This window comes from Lolium perenne, chromosome 6 (genome assembly GCF_019359855.2).
Source record: "Lolium perenne isolate Kyuss_39 chromosome 6, Kyuss_2.0, whole genome shotgun sequence".
Classification (NCBI taxonomy): domain Eukaryota; kingdom Viridiplantae; phylum Streptophyta; class Magnoliopsida; order Poales; family Poaceae; genus Lolium; species Lolium perenne.
The window spans coordinates 135,045,397-135,069,172 of record NC_067249.2 but is presented as its reverse complement, the minus strand read 5'-3'; the positions used below and the strand labels follow the sequence as shown (position 1 = coordinate 135,069,172).

The following is a 23,776-nucleotide window of genomic DNA, read 5'->3' as shown; positions in this document are numbered from 1 at the left end:
GTAAACATTCATGCATGCAACCTACACGAACCCGCATATTATGGCACCACATTTTTTTGGCAACAAACTAACCAAACAAAGATCAAATCAAATCAAAGTTACCAAATTTGGAAGTAATACAAAGGTTGGGATCATACATGGGCATCATACCAATCATCCCAAACTGGGCTACTATATGAATTCCAGGTTTCCAGTTGAGGGATAGTAGTATGGACTCACATGGCATGCCAGTGGAACTATCCAGGAAGCTAACGGGTTATTGCTGAGTCCTTTTTTCTATGTCTAGGTTAGCGTGCCAAGTCAATCCGTAAGACTATTATCAGCAGAAAAATAAGACCTCTATGTTTGTTGAGGACCATGTCAGTTAATTCGCCTTATATAAGTCAATCAAGATTCAGGAACAGCTGCTTGCCATTTCATTCGGATGTACGCCGGCCCCTGTTGACTCAGTTGACGAATAACTAAAAGGATAGAGGTGTGATCTTGACCCTTGTGCCGCCATGGCCGGGGGAGGAGGGAAAGCAAGGCCGCTGGAGTTCACTCCGACATGGATCGTCGCCGCCGTCTGCTCCATCATCGTCATCATCTCCCTGATCTTCGAGCGATTGCTCCATCGCCTAGGCAAGGTACATGCGTCAGTACTTCCGTCCTGCAGCAATGGGACACCTGGCCATGGAGCTGCAGCTAGCTTCATCTGTCGTCCATTCGGCCGATCACCAGCTGACTGTTGATTCGCACGCAGAGGCTGATGAGGAGCCGAAAGAAGCCACTGTACGAGGCCCTGCTCAAGGTGAAGGAGGAGCTGATGCTGCTGGGGTTCATCTCCCTGCTGCTCAACGTGCTGCAGGGCCCCATGGGGAGGTGGTGCGTAAACCCGGACATCATGCGCCACCTACTGCCCTGCAAGCCGCCGCCGCGCGCGTCGCGCAAGACCGAGCACCTCGGCGACGCCGTATTCGCGGGGGCGAGGCGGCTCCTGGCTGGAGGAGGCGGCGACTCCGAAGGCTACTGCATGGAAAAGGTACCGGTAGCGACCATATAACAGCAAGCGCTTCCACCCTAATCAGCGTTCTAAATTTAAGATCAATACCATGAAACCAATTATTATATAAAGATATTAGCGATACTAGTCGGAAGATACAGTTTAGAAGCTACTTGGATGACTGGTCATATAGATCTGCCAAAACGGTATTGAAATAACAAGTGGTTTATCGTCTCATTCTAGTGACAGAAAACACACATACTACTTCCATACCAATTACGCTTAACAAGATAATGTTTGGTTTTTGATTACCTCATGACGCAAATATCAGCCAAAAATGTTTGTTTTGAGTGGTATTTTCATCTTCCATATTTTCTTGTTATTATCAACTGGTATATCAGATTGGATAATCGCATTATATAGCGACCGTATAGAAAACATCCCATTGGGATGTAAGTTCCAACGAAATTTATTTTGACCTTGCGAAAGTTGAATGGATTCCAAACGTTAAAGTGGGTCATTCCATGCAGCTAGCCTAAGACCAACGGTATCACTTTTGCAACCCACAATACTATACAACGCTAGATATTGTTTTCGGAGAGGACCATTCCCTAACCATGAATCCTCCAAGAAACGTATATGTGATCCATCTTTTATCGAAAAAGTACCATATTAGAAGAAAACTTCTTCATAGCCATAAAGCCGGCCCAAAAATGTGAATGCCTAGATTTTCGAAGGATTTGGGATAGCGTTTTCTCTCCGATGTACTTTCGCTTAAGGAGAGTTTGCCATACCCCATCTTTGGTAAGCAGCTTAAAAAGCCATTTACCTAGTAACGCTGAGTTTTTTACCTCAAGGTCATGAACAACCAGACCACCCTAATCTTTGGAACGACACACCACACTCCATTTAACCGGTCGACATTTCCTTTTCTCACTGTCCCCTTGCCAAAAGAATCTAGATTAATAATAATTGATCTTGTGTGATACACCTTTTGGCAATAGAAAGAAGGATATCATATACATTACCATATTAGTGAGTACTGAGTTAATGAGCACCAGTCTTCATCCTAGGTACAACAATTTACCTTTCCAGCTACTAAGATGTTTCTTTAGTCTTTCATCCACCAATTTTCATTCAGCAATTGTTAATCACCGATAATGAATCGGAATCCCAAATATCGAATAGGAAACTGGCCTTGCTCACATCCAAACAGCTCCGCTTAGGAGGCTGCTGCATCTTGAGCTTCACCGACGATCAATTCACTTTTATGGAAGTTGATTTTAAGACCCGACAATTGCTCAAAAGCTGCCAAGGTTAACTTGAGATTTCGAGCTTTTTTAAGGTCATGTTCCATAAATAAAATTGTATTATCGGCGTATTGAAGGATTGATAAACCACCATCAACAAGATGTGGAATCACTCCTTGAATCTGACCATCATACTTTGCGCATTCGATCAAAATGGCAAGCATATCAGGAACAATGTTTAATAACAATGGTGATAATGGGTTGACTTGGCGTAAACCTTTTCTTGTCTGAAAGTACCGACGTGTCATCATTGACACGGATCGCAACACTACCACCAGACACAAAATCATTGATCAAAGAACACCACTCGGTGTCGGCTGAAGAAAAGACCATTTAACTTTATCATAAGCCTTCTGAAAATCTAATTTTGAAATTACCCCTATTCAACTTGTTAGTGTGCAACTCGTGCACAGCTTCATGCAAAATGACTACCCCATCCAGGATATTGCGTCCATGCATGAAGGTGGTCCGTGACAGCTGCACCACATGATTGGCCACTGTATTAAGTCTAATGGTGGTCATTTTCGTGAAAATCTTGAAACTAACACTTAAGAGACAGATAGGTCTATATTAATCGTTTATGCCTCATTAACCTTTGGTAACAAGATAACCTCACCGAAATTTAGATGAAATAATTCTAACTGTCCAGCGTGTAAAACACCAAACATCTGTAGAAGGTCCACCTTGATAGTTTCCCAAAAGGTCTGATAAAACTATGGTGGGAAACATCCGGTGGGTTTTGTTGTGTTTCATTTGGAAAATAGCTTTATTGACTTCCTCCTCGGAGTAAGGAGCTGTCAATAAATTATTTTCCACAATGGACACCTGGGGTATGTCGGCCAATTGAGTCTTATCGAGAGAGAAAGAACTCTCCTCAGGAGATCCAAATAGACCTTTATTATAATTTCTAATATACGATTTGAGCTTCTCATGGACTTCAATCAACCTGTCATCCTATACCAGAGATTATATAAGTTTTTTCCTGTGATGGCCATTGGCAATCCCATGAAAATATCTCGTATGCGAATATCCTTCCAAGATAAATTGAGCCTTTGAACGTTGATACCATTTCAACCCCTCCTCGCTAATTGAGCATTGTACTGGCATTTAAATCAATCTCCCGACTTGATAGTGGTCTTACTTCAGCGCAAGCCTCCAACTCATCAATGACGGCTGATAAGCGAAGCTTCTCTTTTTTAAGAATATCGGTTGTATGGCTAGCTCAACTAGAAAGGTGTTTGCATAAGGCACGCATCTTATTATTCCACCTTAATATGGAGGTATTACCAGAGACCGGTCTTTCCCACACATTCTTGACCATATCTTCATCCCGCTGTAGCCATCCAAGTTCAAACTTGAAAGGATGCTTACACAGAGGTCTAGGATTTGCAGTAGTCAAAAGTATGGGAGCATGATCAGATAGTCTTTCAATACGTTCCAGAGCGCGTACAGACACCAACGGGTATTTACCTTCCCAGTCAGTGTCCATCAATACACGGTCTAGTTTTTCGTATTTTGGATCAGGTAAACTGTTGGCCCATGTAAACTGTCGACCAACCATCGAAACCTCTCTCAAGTCTAGATTGGCAATGACATCATTAAACAAGAAAGACCAATGACTATTAAAATGGTCCTTACTTTTCTCGTGTTGGAATCTCAGCAAATTAACATTCTCCCAATAAAAATTGGATGTGGATTATCCTTTGCAAGATTAACCAATTCACGCAAAAAGTCGTCCTTAAACTCGTCCTGAGATGCTCCATAAATGGCGACCAGACTCCAAATGAAACCATCAATTCTGTTCCAAATAGTGTGTTTAATATGGTACTCGCCATCAGAACTAGCCAAGACTTCCATGGTATCCGATCGAACTCCGAAAAGCAAGCCGCCGGACTACCACGAGGAGGCCGAGCAAACCACTCAAAGTCTAAACCTCCGGTATAACCGGTTTAGAAGGCTTTGAGAGTAATCTCGTCTACCCGTCCCAGAAATAGCTACAAAATCTAAATTATAGTCCTTACAACAATCAGTAATACGAGAATATTTAGCCAAGTCACAAGACCTCTGTTATTTCTAAGCATGCCATTCATCTGAAAACTATTTTAGATTTTGTAGTTTTCCACCCTTGCGTCTTTTCATTTTTTTTAAGCTGAAGACTTGGAATTATGTCGAGAAGCTTTGAGATCAAAAAATGAACCAAGCCTCGATTGTTTCAAGTCCACCTCTAAAATACTACCTATTTGAACCGAAAGAAGGTGACCATCTGAGATGACATCACCATCCTCCTCCTCTAAAATAGGTGTTTCAAGCCCAGTCGAAGCTTTTGGAACAAGCGATATACGTTCATGTTCCAAATGCCTCAAGATATTAGCCGAAACTAAAATATCCTCAGGACAGCGACCCAAAGAAATCCCTACTCTAGTCAAATTAGGCGAAATTTTAGAATCTGAGAAAGTAGTTAAAGAAGTGGAGGAGCTAGACATAACATCTGAGTCGAGGTTCTTGGAGGCTTTACGACGCATCGCCTTCTGCATCATATCCTCCTCCGTGAAACCCCACCCATCCTCGGCCACTGTATGCCGCCCACTCCGCCTAACCTCCAGCATTGGAGTAGGGAGAGGGCGTGAAGGCGGAGGACGAGACGGAGGCACCCCCTCCGTTCGAACTGAAGGCGTCGACTACCGAGGCGAAGGAGAGGGTGATGGCGGTGACGACCCCTCCTTACCCTGACCTGAAGACGCAGATGCCAATTCCGTCCCCAGCTGACCCGAAATCCGGCCCACCACCAGAGCACGGTGGTGACGCCATAGGCGACGCACCCTGCCCCGCCTCGCGCACAGGAGCCAACCGACCCGCCACCTATGGCCCAGCAGTGTTGCCCGACAGGGCCTTGGGCCGGTCCAGACTGGGCGTCAGCAGCGCGTGAAGCACCGGCGAGGCATCGGCCGCCCGCGCTACTTGCTGCTCACGCGAGGGAGTAGACTCTGCTGCCCGCGCAGCGACGACTAGCCCATTCGCCTAGGCAGCTGAAGACATCGACGCCGATTTTGAAACCGGTGACCCTGGAGTTTGGCATATACATCGTCTGGTACTCGCTTGCATATACATCGCCTGGTACTGACTCCACCCATAGCTGCTAATTCATGGCCTACTTTATTACATGTCCTTGGACAGAACGGAACTATACTTTGGTCTTTGCTACCTGCACCTTTTGTTTTCTGTGTCCTTTCAACTGTATTCTTATCTACCGATTCGTTTGGTGCCATTTGGCAATTAGGGCAAGGTTCCATTACTCTCGGCTGAAGCTATTCACCAGCTACACATATTTATCTTCGTTCTGGCGGTCACTCATTTCGTTCTTAGTGCCATTACTGTTCTTCTGGGAATGGCGCAGGTACCAACCAAAGCTCAAACTAGATGTTCGTTTCTAGTACTAACAAGTAATTAATCTATTCTACTTTTCCTAAAAATGTTGTTAATTTACCTGTCATTCTAGACGAGAAATTGGCGACATTGGGAGACCAAAATCCAAGAAAACGATGCTGACGGTAAGATACATACACACTTCTCGGTTTAATTTAGTGTGATGAGTTCACAGCTTTTCCTCAAGATGAAGTTATATGTCATATTTTTTCTGCTTATGAATGCTGGGCCGTAACTTGCTGCAGCCTCTCAAATGATCAAGCATGTTCAAGAATTCAAATTTATTCAAGACCACTTTAGAGGTCATAGAAAACGGTGGAGGACAGTTGGCTGGATGGTACTTTTTTTTTCTATTCTGTGTTTTAATTGTCCCTACAAAATCCATTTTGCATCTTTTTTCTTGACTGTAATTGGGAAATAAGATAAATTCATCATCATCTTAGCGCTCCTTCTTCAAACAATTCTATGGATCCGTCACCGAGGAGGACTACACAGTAATGCGACTTGGTTTCATCATGGTAATCATTGTTACAAACACAGGTCACTTATATGCATGCTTTCGTGTATGCCATTTTAGTGGAAGAAATTGATATGTACTTCTTCCCCGTGTTCACAGAAACACTGTAGTGGAAACCCAAAGTTCAAGTTTTACAATTACATGATTAGAGCATTGGAGGTTGATTTCAAAAAAGTCGTTGGTATCAGGTAAATAATCAATTCTACTATTACAAATGCATGGCATTTATCAATACAGAAGATTGCTAACTAGCGTTCATGTCTTTCTAATGCAGCTGGTACCTTTGGGCTATGCTTATGATATTCTTATTGTTGAATGTTCAAGGTATGTATCACTAGCAGTCTTACGTTATAACCCACCAACATGATCAAGTTCTTTCTATATACTTATGTGTTTGGGTAGTCCACTAGGGTAGTATTTGTTGCTTTATGTGAAACATAACTTCACACTTTTGTTGTTGTTATTGTAGGATGGTATGTCTACATTTGGATATCGTTGGTTCCATTCATCGTAAGTAACCATGATATACATCAAGAAAAAAAATTATGAAGAAAAAATTTACTCCATATATATGCATGTTTCAGAGCTTTAATTTATACTTTTATGTGAGACGAGACTTCTGCATAATTTGATGGCCCTGAAAAGTTGCCAAAATCAATCATAACATGAATTTATACATATTTGTTTGGCAGATGCTACTTGTGGTAGGAAGTAAGATGGAGCACATTATCACAGAATTGGCTTATGAGGTTGCGCAAAAGCACACTGCGGTCCGAGGGAATTTAGTAGTATCACCTTCAGATGATTTCTTTTGGTTCCGTCGGCCTAAACTAGTCCTCTTGTTGATCCACATCGTCCTATTCCAAAATGCATTTGAAATTGCATTTTTCTTTTGGCTCTTGGTAAGAACAAGTTACTTGGTCGATCGTCAGCCCAAATTGACTTCTAGTTCATCTATCGTATTAATGATGCACTTGTATGGACTATATGTTCCATAGTTGATAGTCCCAAATCATAATATAATAAGTACAAGTAGAGCTAACTCGCACAATCATGAACCTTGCAGGTAACGTATGGCTTCAAATCGTGCATCATGGGAAACCAAGCATACGCTATTACTCGAGTTGTCATAAGGTACAAGAAAAATCACTACACTGCAATGTCATATTAACACATCTTGAGAATGTAATCATTGCTCTTCTTCTTTTAGTGTCCTTAGCCAGCTTCTCTGTGGATACATCACCCTACCGCTTTACGCCATCGTCTCTCATGTGAGTTCATCTAGAGAAAGGGATAATATATTAGCCTTTTTGTTGGGATTTCATTAGAACTCACTTTAATTTTACTTATAAATAGCTAACACTTGAGCAATACAAAGTTCGTTTTTGCAATCTAATGCCACAATATAGATACCTATTAACATGGTCTAACTACTACATGTTAATGTAAAATTGTATTCTAATTTCATCTCCTTATTATTGAAGATGGGAAATTCATTCAAGAAATCTGTATTTGATGACAATGTGACCGAAGGCCTTGCCGCCTGGGCTGAAAAGGCTAGGAGACGCAGAACAACTGTATATGCAACAAATTCACCAACTATTGAGGCAAATAGTGGAGAAATTCAACTGCAAAATACACGGGACACCTCATTGGTGGAGCAAGGGACTACTAGGCTAGTATAATTTTATACATTTGTCGATGCAAAGGGTTCTAGAGTACCATTTGGTAAATTGTACAGTTATTTCTCTTCTGCAAACTACTATTGCAAAAGTTATCCTTTGGTAGCGCTGGCTCTTGATGTGCTCACTCGATATGGAATCAAATTAAATTAAATTGTATGCTTACAAAAGTAGAAGAATCCACATAATTTTGATGTTTATTATAACTGATGTTATTTCCCTCCAAGTGTGATCACACACCCATTTTCAACTTATTTTTCAAGCTATATTGTTGACGATCTGCCAGTCACAAAATCCTTGCATGATGGGTATATATACGATTTTTGTGTCATGGTAGGCAACAATGGGACACTATCATCACACTTTGGAGGTATGGAAGGGAAAAAAAGATGTGATGTACCAATGCTCAGGGCCTCGTGGTGGGTAAAAAGCCATACCCACGCCTTGTTCACTATATTATCTCGAAGATTACATGTTATAGTGGATCTAATCGAGATAAGATGTAAGCTAGATGGAAACGATGCTCCTCAATATGTTAGGGCTGCATCTCTATTGTGTTGCTTGTAGCTTGAGTTCATTCTCCTGCATGGGCCACCAAGTCCTTCATATATACGCCTGATACCCAAAGTGTAGAAGATCAAAAGTGTCTTTGTTGGAAATTATTTGACCTAAATTTACATTTGACATAATGGCACCAGACTAATTAGTAGTTTGTCTTTTACAGCCGAGGCATCACTTTCAACTGCACGAGACAGTAACTTACTAGAAATTTTAAGCAAGCAGATAAGTGATTTTTTTTATTATGAGTACAATAGTTATAGAGAACAAAATGGAACTCGGTGGCTTAGGAGCCAATATGGCAAGGTGTGGCGTCCTCCATACCTTGATCTCTACACAAATACCTACTTCTTGCTTGCAACATCTGGTAGCAAGAAACATAGACCCGAGATACCATGAACACTACCACGTCCTAGTTATGTGCAATCGAACGAGTAATGCATGGAGGATCACAAACAGTAGGCTTTACACTCGTAAAAACCTAAGGTCTGGCCTTAACTGGTTGTGTCTGGCAATGGCCTTGGTGGAGGCATTGTTTTGAGAGCGGGGACAATTTTCAGGGTGAAAACCAAAGATTTTTGATCGGGCGACGACGGTGTTTGAGCACTATTCACTACAGGAATGGGAGGCTATGCCGAGGGCCAGGCTATACGCCGACGGCCAAAAGTCGGGGCCGTCGGCGTATGGCCCGGCCAGGCTAGCCTGCCCTTTAAACACTCGGCGAAACATGGCCGTCGGCGTAGCGACCTCTACGCCGAGGGCAGCCCTCGGCATATCTTTGGCCCTAGGCGTAGACAGGGCTACGCCGACGGCCACCCTCGGCGTAGGCTATTTTTCAAATTTGTCTAATTTTGTAAAAATCATAACTAATTCATATGATGTCAGAAAAATGCGTATGAGGTATCAAAATGTTCAGAAAAACATCCTCTATCCGTTTATGTCAAAATCATGCATATTTGAATCATGTAGAATAACATGTTAACATAGAAACAATTCAATCACTTTCTTATATGTTCTCAGTTTCCCGTTTTAGCCAGATGGCAATTTAAACGAAGTCAAAAAATCTCGCGGAGCCGCATGACATCATTTTATATGTCCTAGTAACCACTCCAAAAGATGGAATTGGGATACGACAATTATTTTGGAAAACCCTTCACGAACAGGGCTATCAAGTCCGGATTTCTATGGCTTTTAGGGCAATGAGTAGGAAACGGCCCGTGACACCGCATAGTTTATCGGAACGAGACCATATTTGGCACGTGCGTGGTCCCTGGGATGGGAAGCAATGCCCCGGGAGCGCATTTCCAATCCGACCCATGGGCGATGGTTTTTTCATTTTCGGGGTGCCAAAACAGGTTTTTTTGTGAAGGAACTACATGGGACGCATTTTAGTATTGCGCGAGACCTCTGCGTAGTGGTAGGACACCGCCTTCGCACCCCATATCACATGCCATGTGTGCGCGCTAGCTATCTGGGAATCCATGCGGCTTCCTGCGGTGTCCCGCCGAATCCGCTGAAAAGTGACCGGATTTGAACTAGGGCTACACTTTCCGTCGCTCAATAAATTCCGCAAAAATTGTTTTTAGGTCTATGACATATCAGTTTATGTGCTAATTTTTGTCCGTTTAGCGCGATGGTAAACGGGTGCACCAGCGCGCCCGGTACGGCCATACCGCATCTCCGTGGGGGCCCCTTTTGGCCAAATGACAATTTAAACAAAGTCAGAAAATCCCGCGGAGCCGCATGGCGTCATTTTATGTGTCCTAGTAACCACTCCAAAAGTCGGAATTCGGATACGGCAATTATTTTGGAAAACCCTTCACAAACAGGGCTATCACGTCCGGAGTTCTATGGCTTTTAGGTCAAATGAGTAGGAAACGGCCCGTGACACCGCATAGTTTGTCGGAACGAGGCCATATTTGGCACGTGCGTGGTCCCTGGGATGGGAAGCAAGGCCCCGGGAGCGGATTGCCAATCCGACCCATGGGCGATGGTTTTTTCATTTTCGGGGTGCCAAAACGGGTTTTTTTTGTGAAGGAACTACATAAGTCGCATTTTAGTATTGCGCGAGACCTCTGCGTAGTGGTAGGACACCGCCTTCGCACCACATATCACATGCCATATGTGCGCGCTAGCTATCTGGGAATCCATGCGGCTTCCTGCGGTGTCCCGCCGAATCATTGGAAAGTGACCGGATTTGAACTAGGGCTACACTTTCCGTCGCTCAATAAATTCCGCAAAAAATGTTTTTAGGTCTATGACATATCAATTTATGTGCCAATTTTTGTCCGTTTAGCGCGATGGTAAACGGGTGCACCAGCGCGCCCGGTACGGACATACCGCATCTCCGTGGGGGCCCGTTTTGGCCAAATGACAATTTAAACAAAGTCAGAAAATCCCGCGGAGCCGCATGGCGTCATTTTATGTGTTCTAGTAACAACTCCAAAAGTCGGAATTAGGATACGGCAATTATTTTGGAAAACCCTTCACAAACAGGGCTATCACGTCCGGAGTTCTATGGCTTTTAGGGCAAATGAGTAGGAAACGGCCCGTGACACCGCATAGTTTGTCAGAACAAGGCCATATTTGGCATGTGCGTGGTCCCTGGGATGGGAAGCAAGGCCCCGGGAGCGGATTTCCAATCCGACCGATGGGCGATGGTTTTTTCATTTTCGGGGTGCCAAAACGGGTTTATTTTGTGAAGCAGCTACATGGGGTGCATTTTAGTATTGCGCGAGACCTCCGCGTAGTGGTAGGACACCGCCTTCGCACCACATATCACATGTCATATGTGCACGCTAGCTATCTGGGAATCCATGCGGCTTCCTGCGGTGTCCCGCCGAATCACTGAAACCGACCGGGATTTGAACTAGGGGTACACTTTCCGTCGCTCAATAAATTCCGCAAAAAATGTTTTTATGTCTATAACACATCACTTTATGTGCTAATTTTTGTCCGTTTAGCGTGTTGGCGAACGGTGCACCAGCCCGCCCGATACGGCCATTTCGCATCTCGCGAGGGGGCTGTTTTGGCCACATGGCAAATTGGGCGTCATATTTGGATTCCTCTAATTTTTAGGTTCAAATGATGATATGTATGTTATATTTAGATTCCTCTCATTTTTCTGATCGATTTAGACATATTATTTGTGGAATTTTGATTTTCCGATTTAAAGATATTAATTATTCAATATTAAATAGAAAAAAGACCAAAAAATAAAATCATTTTATTTTTATTTGAATTCAATATTATTATTACTTATATATATTCATTGTTGTCTACTTAAGTAATTGTTTGGGATTCAAAAATAAAGAAGTGTGCATCACGGTTCAAGGGTTAATAGGGTTGATATGCTATTATTATCAGTAAGAGGTGTCAATTATATAATGGAAGCTCATCCGAATGGAACCAAGAAGTTAAGCGTGCTGAGACTGGAGTAGTGTGAGGATGGGTGACCGACTGGGAAGTTTAACCATGATTGTAATTTGACATAAGATTAAGTGTAGTTAGAGTTAAAAGTATATTGGGTGAAAGATAAACAAGTAAAAAAAAGAAAAAAAAGGAAAAAAAGGAAAAAATTGTGTAAAAGAAATTAAAAATTTAAAAAATTTAAAAGTCTATGCCTAGGGTTTTGCCGTCGGGATATAGAAAAAAAAAAAAAAAAATTTCGAAATTTTTTTTTTGAATTTTTTTGGAAACGGGAAATTTGAATTTTTTAAAAGTCTATGCCGAGGGTTTTGCCGTCGGCGTAGCGTGCTACGCCGAGGGCCGGGCTACGCCGACGACGATAGTGCCTTTGCCGAGGGACTTACACGCCGAGGAGCTATGCCGAGGGCGGCCCTCGGCATAGCCTACGCCGAGGGCCAAAGCATGCTACGCCGAGGGTTCCCGGCCCTCGGCATATAGCCCCATTCCTGTACTGATTTCCTTCTTGGAGGCGTCGTTTTTTGGAGAGTCAGTAATTCAGGTGTTGTCTTGGTGGTAGATGTATTGCTGTTGTTAGGCCCGAGATACTGTAGCGGGACTTTTGTTTCTTAGTTTTGTTTTCTTTTTTTTGGCTGTGTGCATCCGTAGTGCCATTAGGGTGGTGCGTTGTTGCAGAGGCTGGGTGTAATTGATATCTTCTTGATATTAATATATTCCCTTTAACGAAAAAAATAAAAAACTATGCCTAACGCTACTAATCACTTATATCGCTAACAACTTTACTAATTCATCTATAAATTAGGGTGGTTCCATGTTTTAGTGTGTACAATGCATCGATTTAACATTTTTCTCACTGATGTGTGCTATCCATCATGCCATACCATAAGTTTGGTTCGTCCCCTGCCACTGATGGAATTAGGCCAAAATGGAGCCTTCATGTGGGTCGTAGTTATGACAGTTGAAGTTTCGCAACAAAACCTGAAAAAATATTATTGGTCCACCCAGTTAGTACAAATGGTCTTTTAACGGATCATCCATTTATGGCAGATTAGGTTCATCACATAAACGACGCCATTTCGGGATAACCGGATGCTTACGAGGCCAAACGGGTAATCCTACACGGCGCCATCTCACTTAATTTGTGGAATACCGCTCTTCAGTGATAGAAATTTGTCATCACAGATAAGCATATTTGTAATAGTGAAGGTTATCGATAATTGACTGTTGTCAAGGACAAGCTTGGGCATGCATCTATAGCTTTTTTTCGTTTTTTTCGATAAAGGTAATATATTAATATCAAAAGATACCAATTACACCCAGGCTCTGCAACAACGTCCCACCCTAATGGCAGTACGGATGCACACAGCCAAAAAAGAGTAAAGAAAACTAAGAAATAAAAGTCCCGCTACAATACAACCACCACCGTGATAACACCTGAAGTGCAGACTCTCCAAAAGCGACGCCTCCAAGAAGGAAACAGTGCACCAGCGCCGTCGTCGCCCGACCAAAGGTCTTAGGATTTCCCCCTGAAGATAGTCACCACTCTCAAAACAACCAGGCACAACCAGTTAAGGCCAGACGTTGGGTTTTCACCCCTGAGAGATAGGACTCTGAACTTCCCCTGTGCTGCCGCCCCCACATGCATACCACTGCTGCAAACCCGGAATACCAAGCAGATCCCTCAGCATCACGTTGACTCGAACCTCCTTTAGTCAGTGCACCAATCCGGCCTTCATGATATTCCTTCTTCTGACTTCACCATGGACCAAAAAGTCACCTGATGTCAACACAGAATATAGCTTCGCGGCGCTCCCTCCGGAACCAAACGGTCGGAATAAAAATATGGGTGCGCGCGACCGAATACCACCCGATCCAGCAAACTGCAGGCAAAATATGACTATTCCATTCGCCAGCGGAGCTTTCCGGAACTCATCTCTCCAGCCAGATCAAAGCAAACTGACCTCCGGTAGATCTTCATCTTCGCTTGCGAGAAACCCGAGGACCGCCACCAAAAAACAAAGCAAGACTAGCAGCCCCCACGCCGCCAGTCCCTCATGCAGGATCACCAGGGAAGAAGACGGTGACGTGGATCATGCGTACCACCGTTGAACCGTCACCGGGGGCGGAGGCTGCCACCGCTCCACCAAATCCTCCATGGCTACCGACGGAGAGCACCAGGCCCCGGCCAAGTAGCCGTGCCGCCCGGCTTCCTCCACCGGCACTTTATCGCCTCCCATGGAACGCCACCGTGGAAACCCTCTCCTCCCCCTCATCGTTTGACGGAAGGGGCGGCGCCACCGCCGCCGTGGCCGAGGCCGGGGCCGTGGCTGTGGTCAGGCCAGGTCCGGAGCCGGGGCCAAGGCCAGGGCCGAGGCCGGCAGCAGTGGTGGCTGAGGTGCGGTTGTGATCGGGAGGGAGCCATAGCCTCTGCATATAGTGATAGTGGTGGTCGACCGAAAACTGTTTCCACAAACAAACTAAGAAAGCGCACACATATTATATGGCGAGGGCGACTCCACCCGCCGAGGTTGGAGTACCGCCTTTAGGTAAGTTGTGGGGTGTTTCGGACAGATCGTTCGATGAGGATGATGTCGGTGACTCGTCGGAGGCGTGTGGGTCAGAAAGAACCCTGGGGTGTGTGGGTCAGACGTCGTCAAGCTGCACTGGCGAGACCTGAACCTAAGGAAGACCAAGATAGAACATAAAAGGAAGTTGAAACTGTGGGTTGCACGGGAGTTGGCTTTGTCGCCGGTGAGCTTTTGCAATTCCGCTAGTTCCATCAAGGTACCATCTTGCCGCCGTTGACCTTTTCCCTTGATGTGGTTTTCTGCACGGCTGAGTGGAGTCTCGCTAGTTGGAAGAAAAAAGTTTCTCCGGCTCATTCGTCTTAACGGTGCTCATCGGCACAAGCACTGACTAAGGTCAATAGAGCCAGCCAGCTCCGACGAATGCCAATGGCACAAGCTCTGGCGATGTTGCGTTGTGCATGTCCAAGATTTACTGATCACGTGATTGGTGGACTATGCTCAAATTTCAAATTCGATAACCACATAGGGAACAAGGCCCATAGCCTAAATTTGAGAAATTTTATATACACCAGGCACAAGGGCCATGCATGCAATTTTTCTAATAAGAAAATTGTGGTTTAAGGTCCAATTTCTTTTAGACACCAAGGTTTAGTTTTACAGAGTAACAAGCATCATGATTCGTGGATTTGCTCTGTCGATACATCATCATATGTTCGTCCCAACAGCCATGTCAGCACGTGGTGCGAGGAATGACAATAGCTAGCATGTGATGACTCCCAAGTGGAGGAGATCAATTGTAGTACGCCACGAGTAGGCTTTTCCCTACTGGTGATTGTGCTCGTGAGCGGCATCTGGAGTTCATCATCTCCCGGCGGTTGTCCATTGTGGACAATTGATGACATTAGTCCAAATAAGCTTGGTTGTGGCTCAGGTTTGAAGGATTTGGTCGCTTTTTCTCCTTTGTTTCACCATTGTGATGATGGTGGACTCACGAAAGACGGTACTGAGTTTTGGTTTCTACCCATGCCGTGTGGATCCTATGATGCATAAGTTTCCCGCAATTCATCAACCGTGGACATTCGATAGTTGTCACCATTTTACGTTGAAGGATGGCCCTCCTCAGCCATGTGACATTGGCTACTCTTCCTCCTGTCGTGAGGGCAAAAAGGAGGGTCTCCAGCTCGAGTAGGGCACCATGTAACCATGTTGCGCCAACTAGTCCATCCCGGGTGACGTTGATCTAGCCATGGAGTTTGTTCCGTCTCTGTTATTGCAGTGGAGAAGGATTCAATCGTGTTTTACACTTTCTATTTAGGGCCCTTGCTTTAAATTCAAGGAATTTGTTGTAATTTTATTTTCTTAATATTTTTTCTAAAAGGAGGATAACCCGGCGCTCTGCATCGACTAATGCACACAACTATATGCTATTCATAATGCAAAATTAAGCAGCCGGACAAATTCGACCCACTTATGTAAAATCCCATCTCTGAAAACTAATCCCTTGTTCAAAAATATACATACATACCACTAGTATCATAGTGCATAGACCGACACTATGGCAATTCAATTGCGAATGGTCTAGTCACGGAATTTTGTCACGTTTTTTTGTCAACCGCTTCATGTGCACCAATTCAGTTAACAATCATATATTTGTTGTTGCATCCTTCGTGCCTAACGACACTACCTTATTCGCAACCGACAGTCAACCACGCCGCGTGCAACTAGGGTACTTAACAATCGTTGATCTTAGCAGCACCTGCATGCAGGGCTTACCGTACCAGATGCACCCTCACCGGGTAAGGGTAACATTCGACGACGAACTACTCTTCTTGGCGCCCATCGCCATCCTATACTCTCCTCATGTTAGGTGCATGCTAGTCTGGTCAATATATATGCAACATATTATTTTGCTAGAACTGAACGCTTGTGCAGGCAAATTACCGAACGTTTGACCATTTGAGAGTCCCACTCCCAGTCTCACAGGTGACTTTGATTTTGTACACGCCGCGTCCCAGATCGCATCTGAAAACATGTGCATTAATTGTACCAGTTGCGAATGTGATAGTACTGTCATATCTTTTACTTAGAGACTAAGCAGAAATAATACAACCTGTCAGCAAAAGAAGAAGCTAAAATAAGCGCTAGACCTGGACTATCCTGCACTTCGAAGAAGTCTAGTTCACATCATTGGACGAGCTCTGCTTTTCACCAGTAGAACCTGGTTGATGTTGCAATCGTATAGTACTCGTATATAAGATGGTTTGGTCACCAATTTGCTTGCCCTTTGAATTGGCCAAGTATTGCTAAGGCCATCTCCAGCGGCGCGACGCAAACGGACGTTGAGCGACCGTTTTCGTCCGCCGTGACCGGAAATGCGTCTGGCACCTCCTCCAGCGGGGCGACGCAAAGTGACCGGGCCGTCCGCGGAGACGCAAACCTAGCCCAAATATGCACCTCGGATGTGTCTCCGCGGACGTCCGGAATGTGTCCGCTCGCGTCTAGCAGACGTTTCGTCGGGCCCGCCTGGCAGGGACTCTGCATCGATGCGTCTTCTCAAACGCGCCAGTGACTGCGCCGCTGCGTCGCTTCGGCAGCCTGCGCCACATTAATGGCGATGCCTCGGCTGCCGAGCGGCCGCATCCCACCTCCGCCAACCACGTTAATGGCGACGCCACGCGTCCCGCGGCCACCGCATGCCTCCGGCCTATATAAAGGGGGCGCGCGTTCTTCTTCCTCATCCACTCCTCCAAAGAAACCCTAGCTGCCACAAAGCTCGACCGTAGCACCGCCTAGGTGTTCTTGCGACGCATCCAGGCCCGCGAGGAAGTCCATGGCCGGTCCTGGTGGCCGTTGAGGTGGTCGAGGCCGCGGCCCTGGGCGCCCCCGGGGCCGGGGGAGGGGCGCCGTGGTGGAGCAGCTACGGCCCCACGCTCGCCGTCGCCTGCGGCCTCCTTGTCTTTGCAGGACGACCGCTGCTTCGAGTTCCTCCTTCGCATCGACGACAACTCACTCGGCATCAAGCGGCTCCCGAACAAGTTCGCCGAGTTCGTCGATGGCGTCGAGCCGGCGCATTTGCAGCTACGGGAGGCCAGCTGCAACTTCTGCCGCTGGCCCGTGGAGGTCTTGTTCGATAGGCAGGGCAAGATGTACCTGGACACGGGGTGGGACAAGTTCGCCCGTGACCTCGCGCTCGAGCCTGGCTGCTGTGGTGACCCAACATACCACTGCATGTTGTAGTATGCCAGTCGTTGATATAACATTCACGAAGTACCATTCCGCAAATATTACATCCCTCAGAGTAGTACAACAGAACATAGCAGGTCCATAACTCATTCATTTATTATTACAAGCATAATGTACATATCATCTCGGAGCTCCTCTTGGGTCCTAAGAGGGATACTCCTGGGTTCGAGGTGAACCCATCTTAGCTTACAATATAGAAGTCTTACTAGGTTATACATTTATTCCTCGAGCAGTAAAGTACTAAGAGTTCGTACTGCTCGGATACTACTACTATTATTTATCGGTCTAAGCTTGCTCTCCTCCGGAACCCTCCCCGGTTCCATAGACTATAAGGTAGTCTACACCTTCGACACCTCCAGAGAGGTCTGGTTCTTCGTAGCCGATGATGTCGGCTCCTTCAGGGTTATCGTTGTCCTCCTCCAGATGGTTCAGACAATCTAAGCAGGGGATTTAAGAGTGGTATGAGTACGAGCGTACTCAACAAGTTCATTATAGAAATGTTGCGGTCAGAAACCCACCGGCGAGCAGCGACGGGCAACACGGTAGAGCCGGGAGGCTCCCAGGACTGCGGCTGGCCCTGGTCCCTCCGAGCGACGGCCAGCAAAGACTCGGCACACACGTCCGATGCTGGTGCAAGGGCGTGCCACCTGACCTATACCTGGTCAGGAAGGTGATGGATGTGCCTCGCTTAGTTTCCTGCATGGCATACACGTAAACATTAAATACGAGCCTCGATCGGCTCTCAGGTTGTCCTGTGAATCGGCTCAAAGAGCCGATCCACCCATGATCCGTACGAGGTGTACGAATATATGGTGGTCCTGCTTGATCAAAATAAAGCTAAAACGACCTACTACGATTTAGGGTTTTCACCACATAATCGGAACATCCTACTCGTGATTGAGCCTGGCGGCCACGCACGGTGATCGTAAACCGACCCTAGACAAGGCCTAAAAACCAACACGAGGTTGATCCCCGGAACATCCTGTCTAGGGCTAGCAAACTACACCCTACGCGCCACTGGATCCTTCAATCCGTTTGTAAGGCCTAACTATGCAGATATTAAACTAATCCTTGGGGAACAAGGAGCAATCATAACGGATCGGATCTACTAAATAATGATCAAGCGGGGTGCCGCCCTTACACCTAAGATAGGCATAAGGGCGGCTAGACGTTTCAGGGTTGCACGACGACAGCATATGATACGAGGAACAATGCTAACCCTAACACGTCTAAGATAACTACGTTGCTCGCCATCAAAAAGGCTTCAGTACGAGCAACGCATGAACAGCGAATAAACGTGTACTGCCTAGATTGCAAGATGCGATCTAGGCAGCATGATGCTTACCCGGAAGAAACCCTCGAGACAAGGGAGTTGGCGATGCGCCTAGATTAGTTTGTGGTGAACGTGATTGTTGTTTATTTCATAAACCCTAGATACATATTTATAGTCCGTAGACTTTCTAACGTGGGAATAATCCCAACCGTGCACGAGCCAAACTCTAACTAACCGACACGTATCCTACTATATTACAGATACACGGGCGAACTAGCCCAAACTTTGCATATAAGGCCGATTCATGTATTCCTTCCATGTATATTCTTCAAGCCCACCTTGATCGCGGCCCACCTCTGACTCGGTCAAATTCTGGTGATAACACATGCCCCCCTGGTTTTGGAATTGATAATTCCAAAATCACTCTGCCTTTTCTTCGTCGGGTCATGTCATGGCAGAACCGTCGCAGTATCCTTCATCATGATGCCTTGCCTCTTCCACTTCTGCGTCCCCTGGCAATTTTTTTTTTCGTTGGGCACCACTTCCTCGGAAACTGCTATGGCATTGGATTCCCACTATATCCCCTTTATTTAACCGCTCCAAACAGTTTGCTTCTTCATCCCCTTCGCATTAGCACTCCAAAAGCCCTCCTGCGCCACCATGTCTTCTTCCTCCTCTGCCTCATCGGGTCTTTTCACCCAATCCTCCTCCTCCCGCGAGCCGACGCCGGAGTGGAACCCGAAGGAGGCCCATGCGGCCAACATCCGCCGCGCCATCAAAGCCGGGGAGGAATCCAGTCACGATTTCTCCGTCTGGTCTGAGGACGACAAGTCCTCGACCGACGGGGAAAGTGACCTCCGCTTCCTCGCCGACGGGGAAATGGAGGAGGAGAGCGATGACGATCGCTTCTCCTGTGATGACTTCACCTCCCCCGAGGAGGAGGAGGAGGAGGAGGAGAAGGAAGAGGAGGAGGACGACACCTCCTCCGACGAACCGCCGGCCAAGCGCTTCTGCCCCTGGCCGGGGAACCTCAGCGACTTCGACAGCGACGACGACGACGCTGACGAGGAGGACGAGGACAACGAGGGCCCGGCCGGCGGCCGCTGCAGCAGCGATGACGAGCCCGCCGGGAGTAGCGCCGACAGCAGCGACGACGGCGACGACGAGGGCAGCGACGGCCCGTAGATAGGACCCTTAGCATAGGATCAGCAGTAGTAGATGGGGCAATGTACCCCCTAGTATTTCCTTTTGAGAGCAATCAGCTCTTTATGTAAGAAATCCTATTTATCAATGAAGAATTTCCCCCAGTTTGATTTTGCCGATTTCCTTTAAGATAATTTAGCCGATTCCCCTTCATACTGACTTTGCCGATTGTTCACTTAGCCAATGCTCCATGAGCCGATAGCAACGCATCGGTTCTTCACAATCCATCCTTCAATTCTTCAACTGATGACTTTGAGATCTGGTGGATAATGTGGAGTCTTCAAGAGAGCCCTTAAATTCCTCCCACCAGGTCCAGTGACCCTCTTCTGCAAGAACTCACCATTTTTGAAGAAGGTTGCGACGATGGATCAGCCGATGACACCCCAATCGGCTTCTAAAACAGAGCATCTACCAGGCCAGCTGCCCCCCGAGCCTCAGTCAAGGCGAGAATAGCGGTGAGGATGCACAGATCAGACAAAGGACTTTGAACCCGGGTAATTCTGAGACAGCCACCATGCCGAGCCAGCCAAACTTGCCCCCATCGATCGCCTCTTCTTCCGTTGAAAGCCGATATTGTAGATGAAACACCAACGGCCTAATGAGCAAAAGGCTGCCTTGCATGCCAAAACTGACGCTTCTGACAGTACTGCTGAACTGGCGCAAAGGGTTGGAAGTCCTCGAAGAGAAAGTTCGGGCACCAAAATCGGCTCATTGCGGCTGAGGAAGCTCTCATTGTTCACTCCCTCAAGGAAGCAGAAGGCCTTGAAGCTGAACTGAAGACCGACTTGGTGAAAATCCGCGTCTTGAACACGCAGCTGGTAGATCTTGTTGTACTAGAGTCGATGGCTGTGCATCGGCTTTGTTTCTTAGCTCTAAAGTCGATGTCCGTGCATCGGCTGTATACCATGAAAAAAAAAATTTTACTGGCCGATTTTTTCTGTTGGCCCCCATTATTTCACTACACATGTATCGCACATGTTCATCTGATTAAGTGCCCCCCGAGCCGAATCTGCCAGGTAACTGCGGATATCGGCTATGTAGTTAGCCAAGGCACTGTATTTGAATGTCGGCTCTGTTAGGACTAGTGTTGACTCTCATCAGCCGACGTAAAACCGCTGCCCATTAGATCGACGTTGAACACAGACAGAATGTGTGGTGAGGATAATTTTGGCCGATTGCTGGAATCGGCCTCCATGTTGATCGAATCGCTCAATGAAGGTTTTGCAACGTTCCTCCATAGATCTTTGGGGGCCGATCCCAAGGATCGGCCTCGCCACGTTTGTCCATAGGTTTGTTCTTGCTAGACGGTCAGGCCGGTGGATAAGACCAGCCTAACCCCGTCCTTCGTTACGTCGATGCGCTCGCAGTCGTCCAAATTGATGCCTGAGAGTGGCTCTTGGCCTGTTGTCTCCCAAGCGTTCATGCCAGCCGTTGAAATCTCGGCTGAGTCATCTGCATGGACGACCTCTCCTTCATCTCCATCCCACTGTATTACGCATTGGTGCATCGTGGATGGAATGCAACAGTTGGCGTGGATCCAATCTCTTCCTAGCAGGACAGCATAGGTGCTCTTGCTATCGACAATAAAGAACGTCGTAGGGATGGTTTTCCTTCCTACGGTCAGATCCACGTTCAGAACACCTTGTGCGTCAGACGCTTGGCCATTGAAATCGCTCAATGTCACGTTGGTCTTGATCAGATCCGAGCTAGAGCGTCCCAACCGACGTAGCATGGAGTATGGCATAATGTTGACTGCCGCTCCGGTGTCCACCAGCATCTTGTTGATAGGCTGCCCATTGATATAACCTCGCAAGTACAGGGCCTTCAGATGTCTGTAGCTTCTTTCTCGTGGCTTCTCAAAGATAACTGGCCGTGGGCCGCAGTCAAGTTGTGCCACGGGTGCCTCGTCTAATCCTGGAGCACTAAACTCCGTCGGAAGGATGAACACCATGTTTGTGCCAGCCGATGTTTCATCATCGGCTTTCCTTTGCTTGGGGCGCCACTCCATTTTTTGTGGTCGACCCTCTTCATCCAGGGTTCGTTGAATTTTCGTGGCCAGATCAGGCCGCGCCTTCCTTAGCGTGTGCAGGTATAACCTTTCGGCTTCCTCCAAGCCACGCAGTCGCTGAACCCTACGCTTTTGGGAACGGCTGAGTCCATCAGGGCACCACCTTGGTCGGTGGTACCTGTCTTCTTCTTCTTCTTCATCGTCTTCCAAATCCATGAGATCTTCCACCCGAGGGGACTCAGCGTGCTTGTTCCGAGGCGGGAGAGGCCCTAGACGTTGGAACACAGACACGTTAGCTGCATCCTTCCTCTTCTGTCTACATTCTGGGCAGTTGCCGATTGTAGGCAATCGGCTCATTCCTGAATCCCAGCAGTGTCTGAAGAAGGGACAGTCCCAGTGCCTATCCTCGTCATCTTCCTCCCTTGACTTTTCCTTGGCACGGTGCTCATACTTCTCCTCATCACGATCATGCCGACGATGTCTCCTGGCGTCCCTAGCCAGACGATCTCTTTCACCATCGTCGTTGGGTCGTCGGCGTTGGTCATATTGACTCACATACTTGTTGAGGAGGTGATCAGAGAGAGGTCGCTGATATCTCACATTCCTTACTTCTCCCTCTGTGATGTAGCGCTTGCCATCGTGACGGAGCCGATCGCGTGGAACGGCTTCCTCTGTGTCCTTACTACGAGAGCAGCTGCCCTCGTCTCCGTCCTTACCAGAGTGGTGTCCAGGTCCTACCATGTTGATGTTGAACGAGAATCCTGGCTGGCACCCTCCAGGGTAAGTGCACTCCACCTTGTTAACGGCGGGGAAGGGGTGAGTGTCGACTTTCATGGCGTACTGGTTGAAAATTAGACGTCCTTGTTCTATCGCCATTTGGATCTGCTGACGCCACACCCTGCAGTTGTTGGTGGTATGGGAGAACGAGTTATGCCATTTGCAGTATGGCTTTCCGTTTAGCTCCTGTACCGTGGGGATTTTGAGGCCTTCGGGTAACTTCAGCTGCTTCTCCTTAAGTAAGAGGTCAAAAATTTGCTCAGTTTTAGTTACGTCGAAATCAAACCCTCCGGGCGGACCTGGTGGCTTAACCCATTTGCAGGATATGGGGGTTGCCCCCCCGAGTCCATTCAGCCACTGCTACCTCTTGATCTCCCGCAGACCCTTCATCTTCTTCTGTCTCAACCAGGACCACCGCGCGCTTGAATTTATCCTGGTATACATCTGGGTGGCGCTGTTCATATATCGACAGCCTTACGCACCATGTGCGCCAGTGAAGGGTAGTCCGCTTGGGAGGCCACGTCCTTGATCGGTGATGCGAGACCCACCACCGCCAACTCGATCGCTTCTTTCTCGGTCACACGAGCCGAATAGCATCGGTTCCTAACGGTCTGAAGCGCTGGACGTATTACGACACTGTTTCTCCGCGCTTCGACGTACTTGTGCTAAATCGGCAATGCCAGCCTCGGAAGCCTTCGAGTGATACCGCATGTGGAATCGCTCTTCCAATCGCTTCCAAGTCCAGATTGAGTCCGGTGGCAGCGACGTGTACCATCCGAAAGCCGATCCTGTGAGGGACTGCGAAGAACCTCACACGCAGCTCATCCGATGCTGAGATCGTGCCCA

The 23,776-nt window shown here is 46.8% G+C and overlaps 1 protein-coding gene across 1 annotated transcript; it reads left to right on the top strand.

Moving 5' to 3' along the window:
- The first annotated feature begins 401 nt into the window (after nt 1–401).
- Nucleotides 402–8,070, top strand: LOC127334450 (MLO-like protein 1). The gene is made up of 13 exons (XM_051360903.2): nt 402–626; nt 743–1,021; nt 5,570–5,686; nt 5,789–5,840; nt 5,961–6,052; nt 6,159–6,233; nt 6,332–6,420; nt 6,507–6,556; nt 6,702–6,742; nt 6,925–7,134; nt 7,299–7,366; nt 7,443–7,503; nt 7,717–8,070. The coding sequence occupies exons 1-13, from the start codon at nt 501–503 to the stop codon at nt 7,915–7,917; spliced, it is 1,461 nt and encodes a 486-aa protein (XP_051216863.1). The 5' UTR covers nt 402–500; the 3' UTR covers nt 7,918–8,070.
- Nucleotides 8,071–23,776: the final 15,706 nt, after the last annotated feature.

What these genes read in the sequence shown, in the direction of transcription:
- LOC127334450 (XM_051360903.2), top strand. Translation starts at nt 501, where the DNA reads ATGGCCGGGGGAGGAGGGAAAGCAAGGCCGCTGGAGTTCACTCCGACA. An exon ending in CCAAGAAAACGATGCTGACG is followed by an intron (nt 5,841 to 5,960) that starts GTAAGATACATA and finishes AACTTGCTGCAG; the next exon opens with CCTCTCAAATGATCAAGCAT. An exon ending in TATCGTTGGTTCCATTCATC is followed by an intron (nt 6,743 to 6,924) that starts GTAAGTAACCAT and finishes TTTGTTTGGCAG; the next exon opens with ATGCTACTTGTGGTAGGAAG.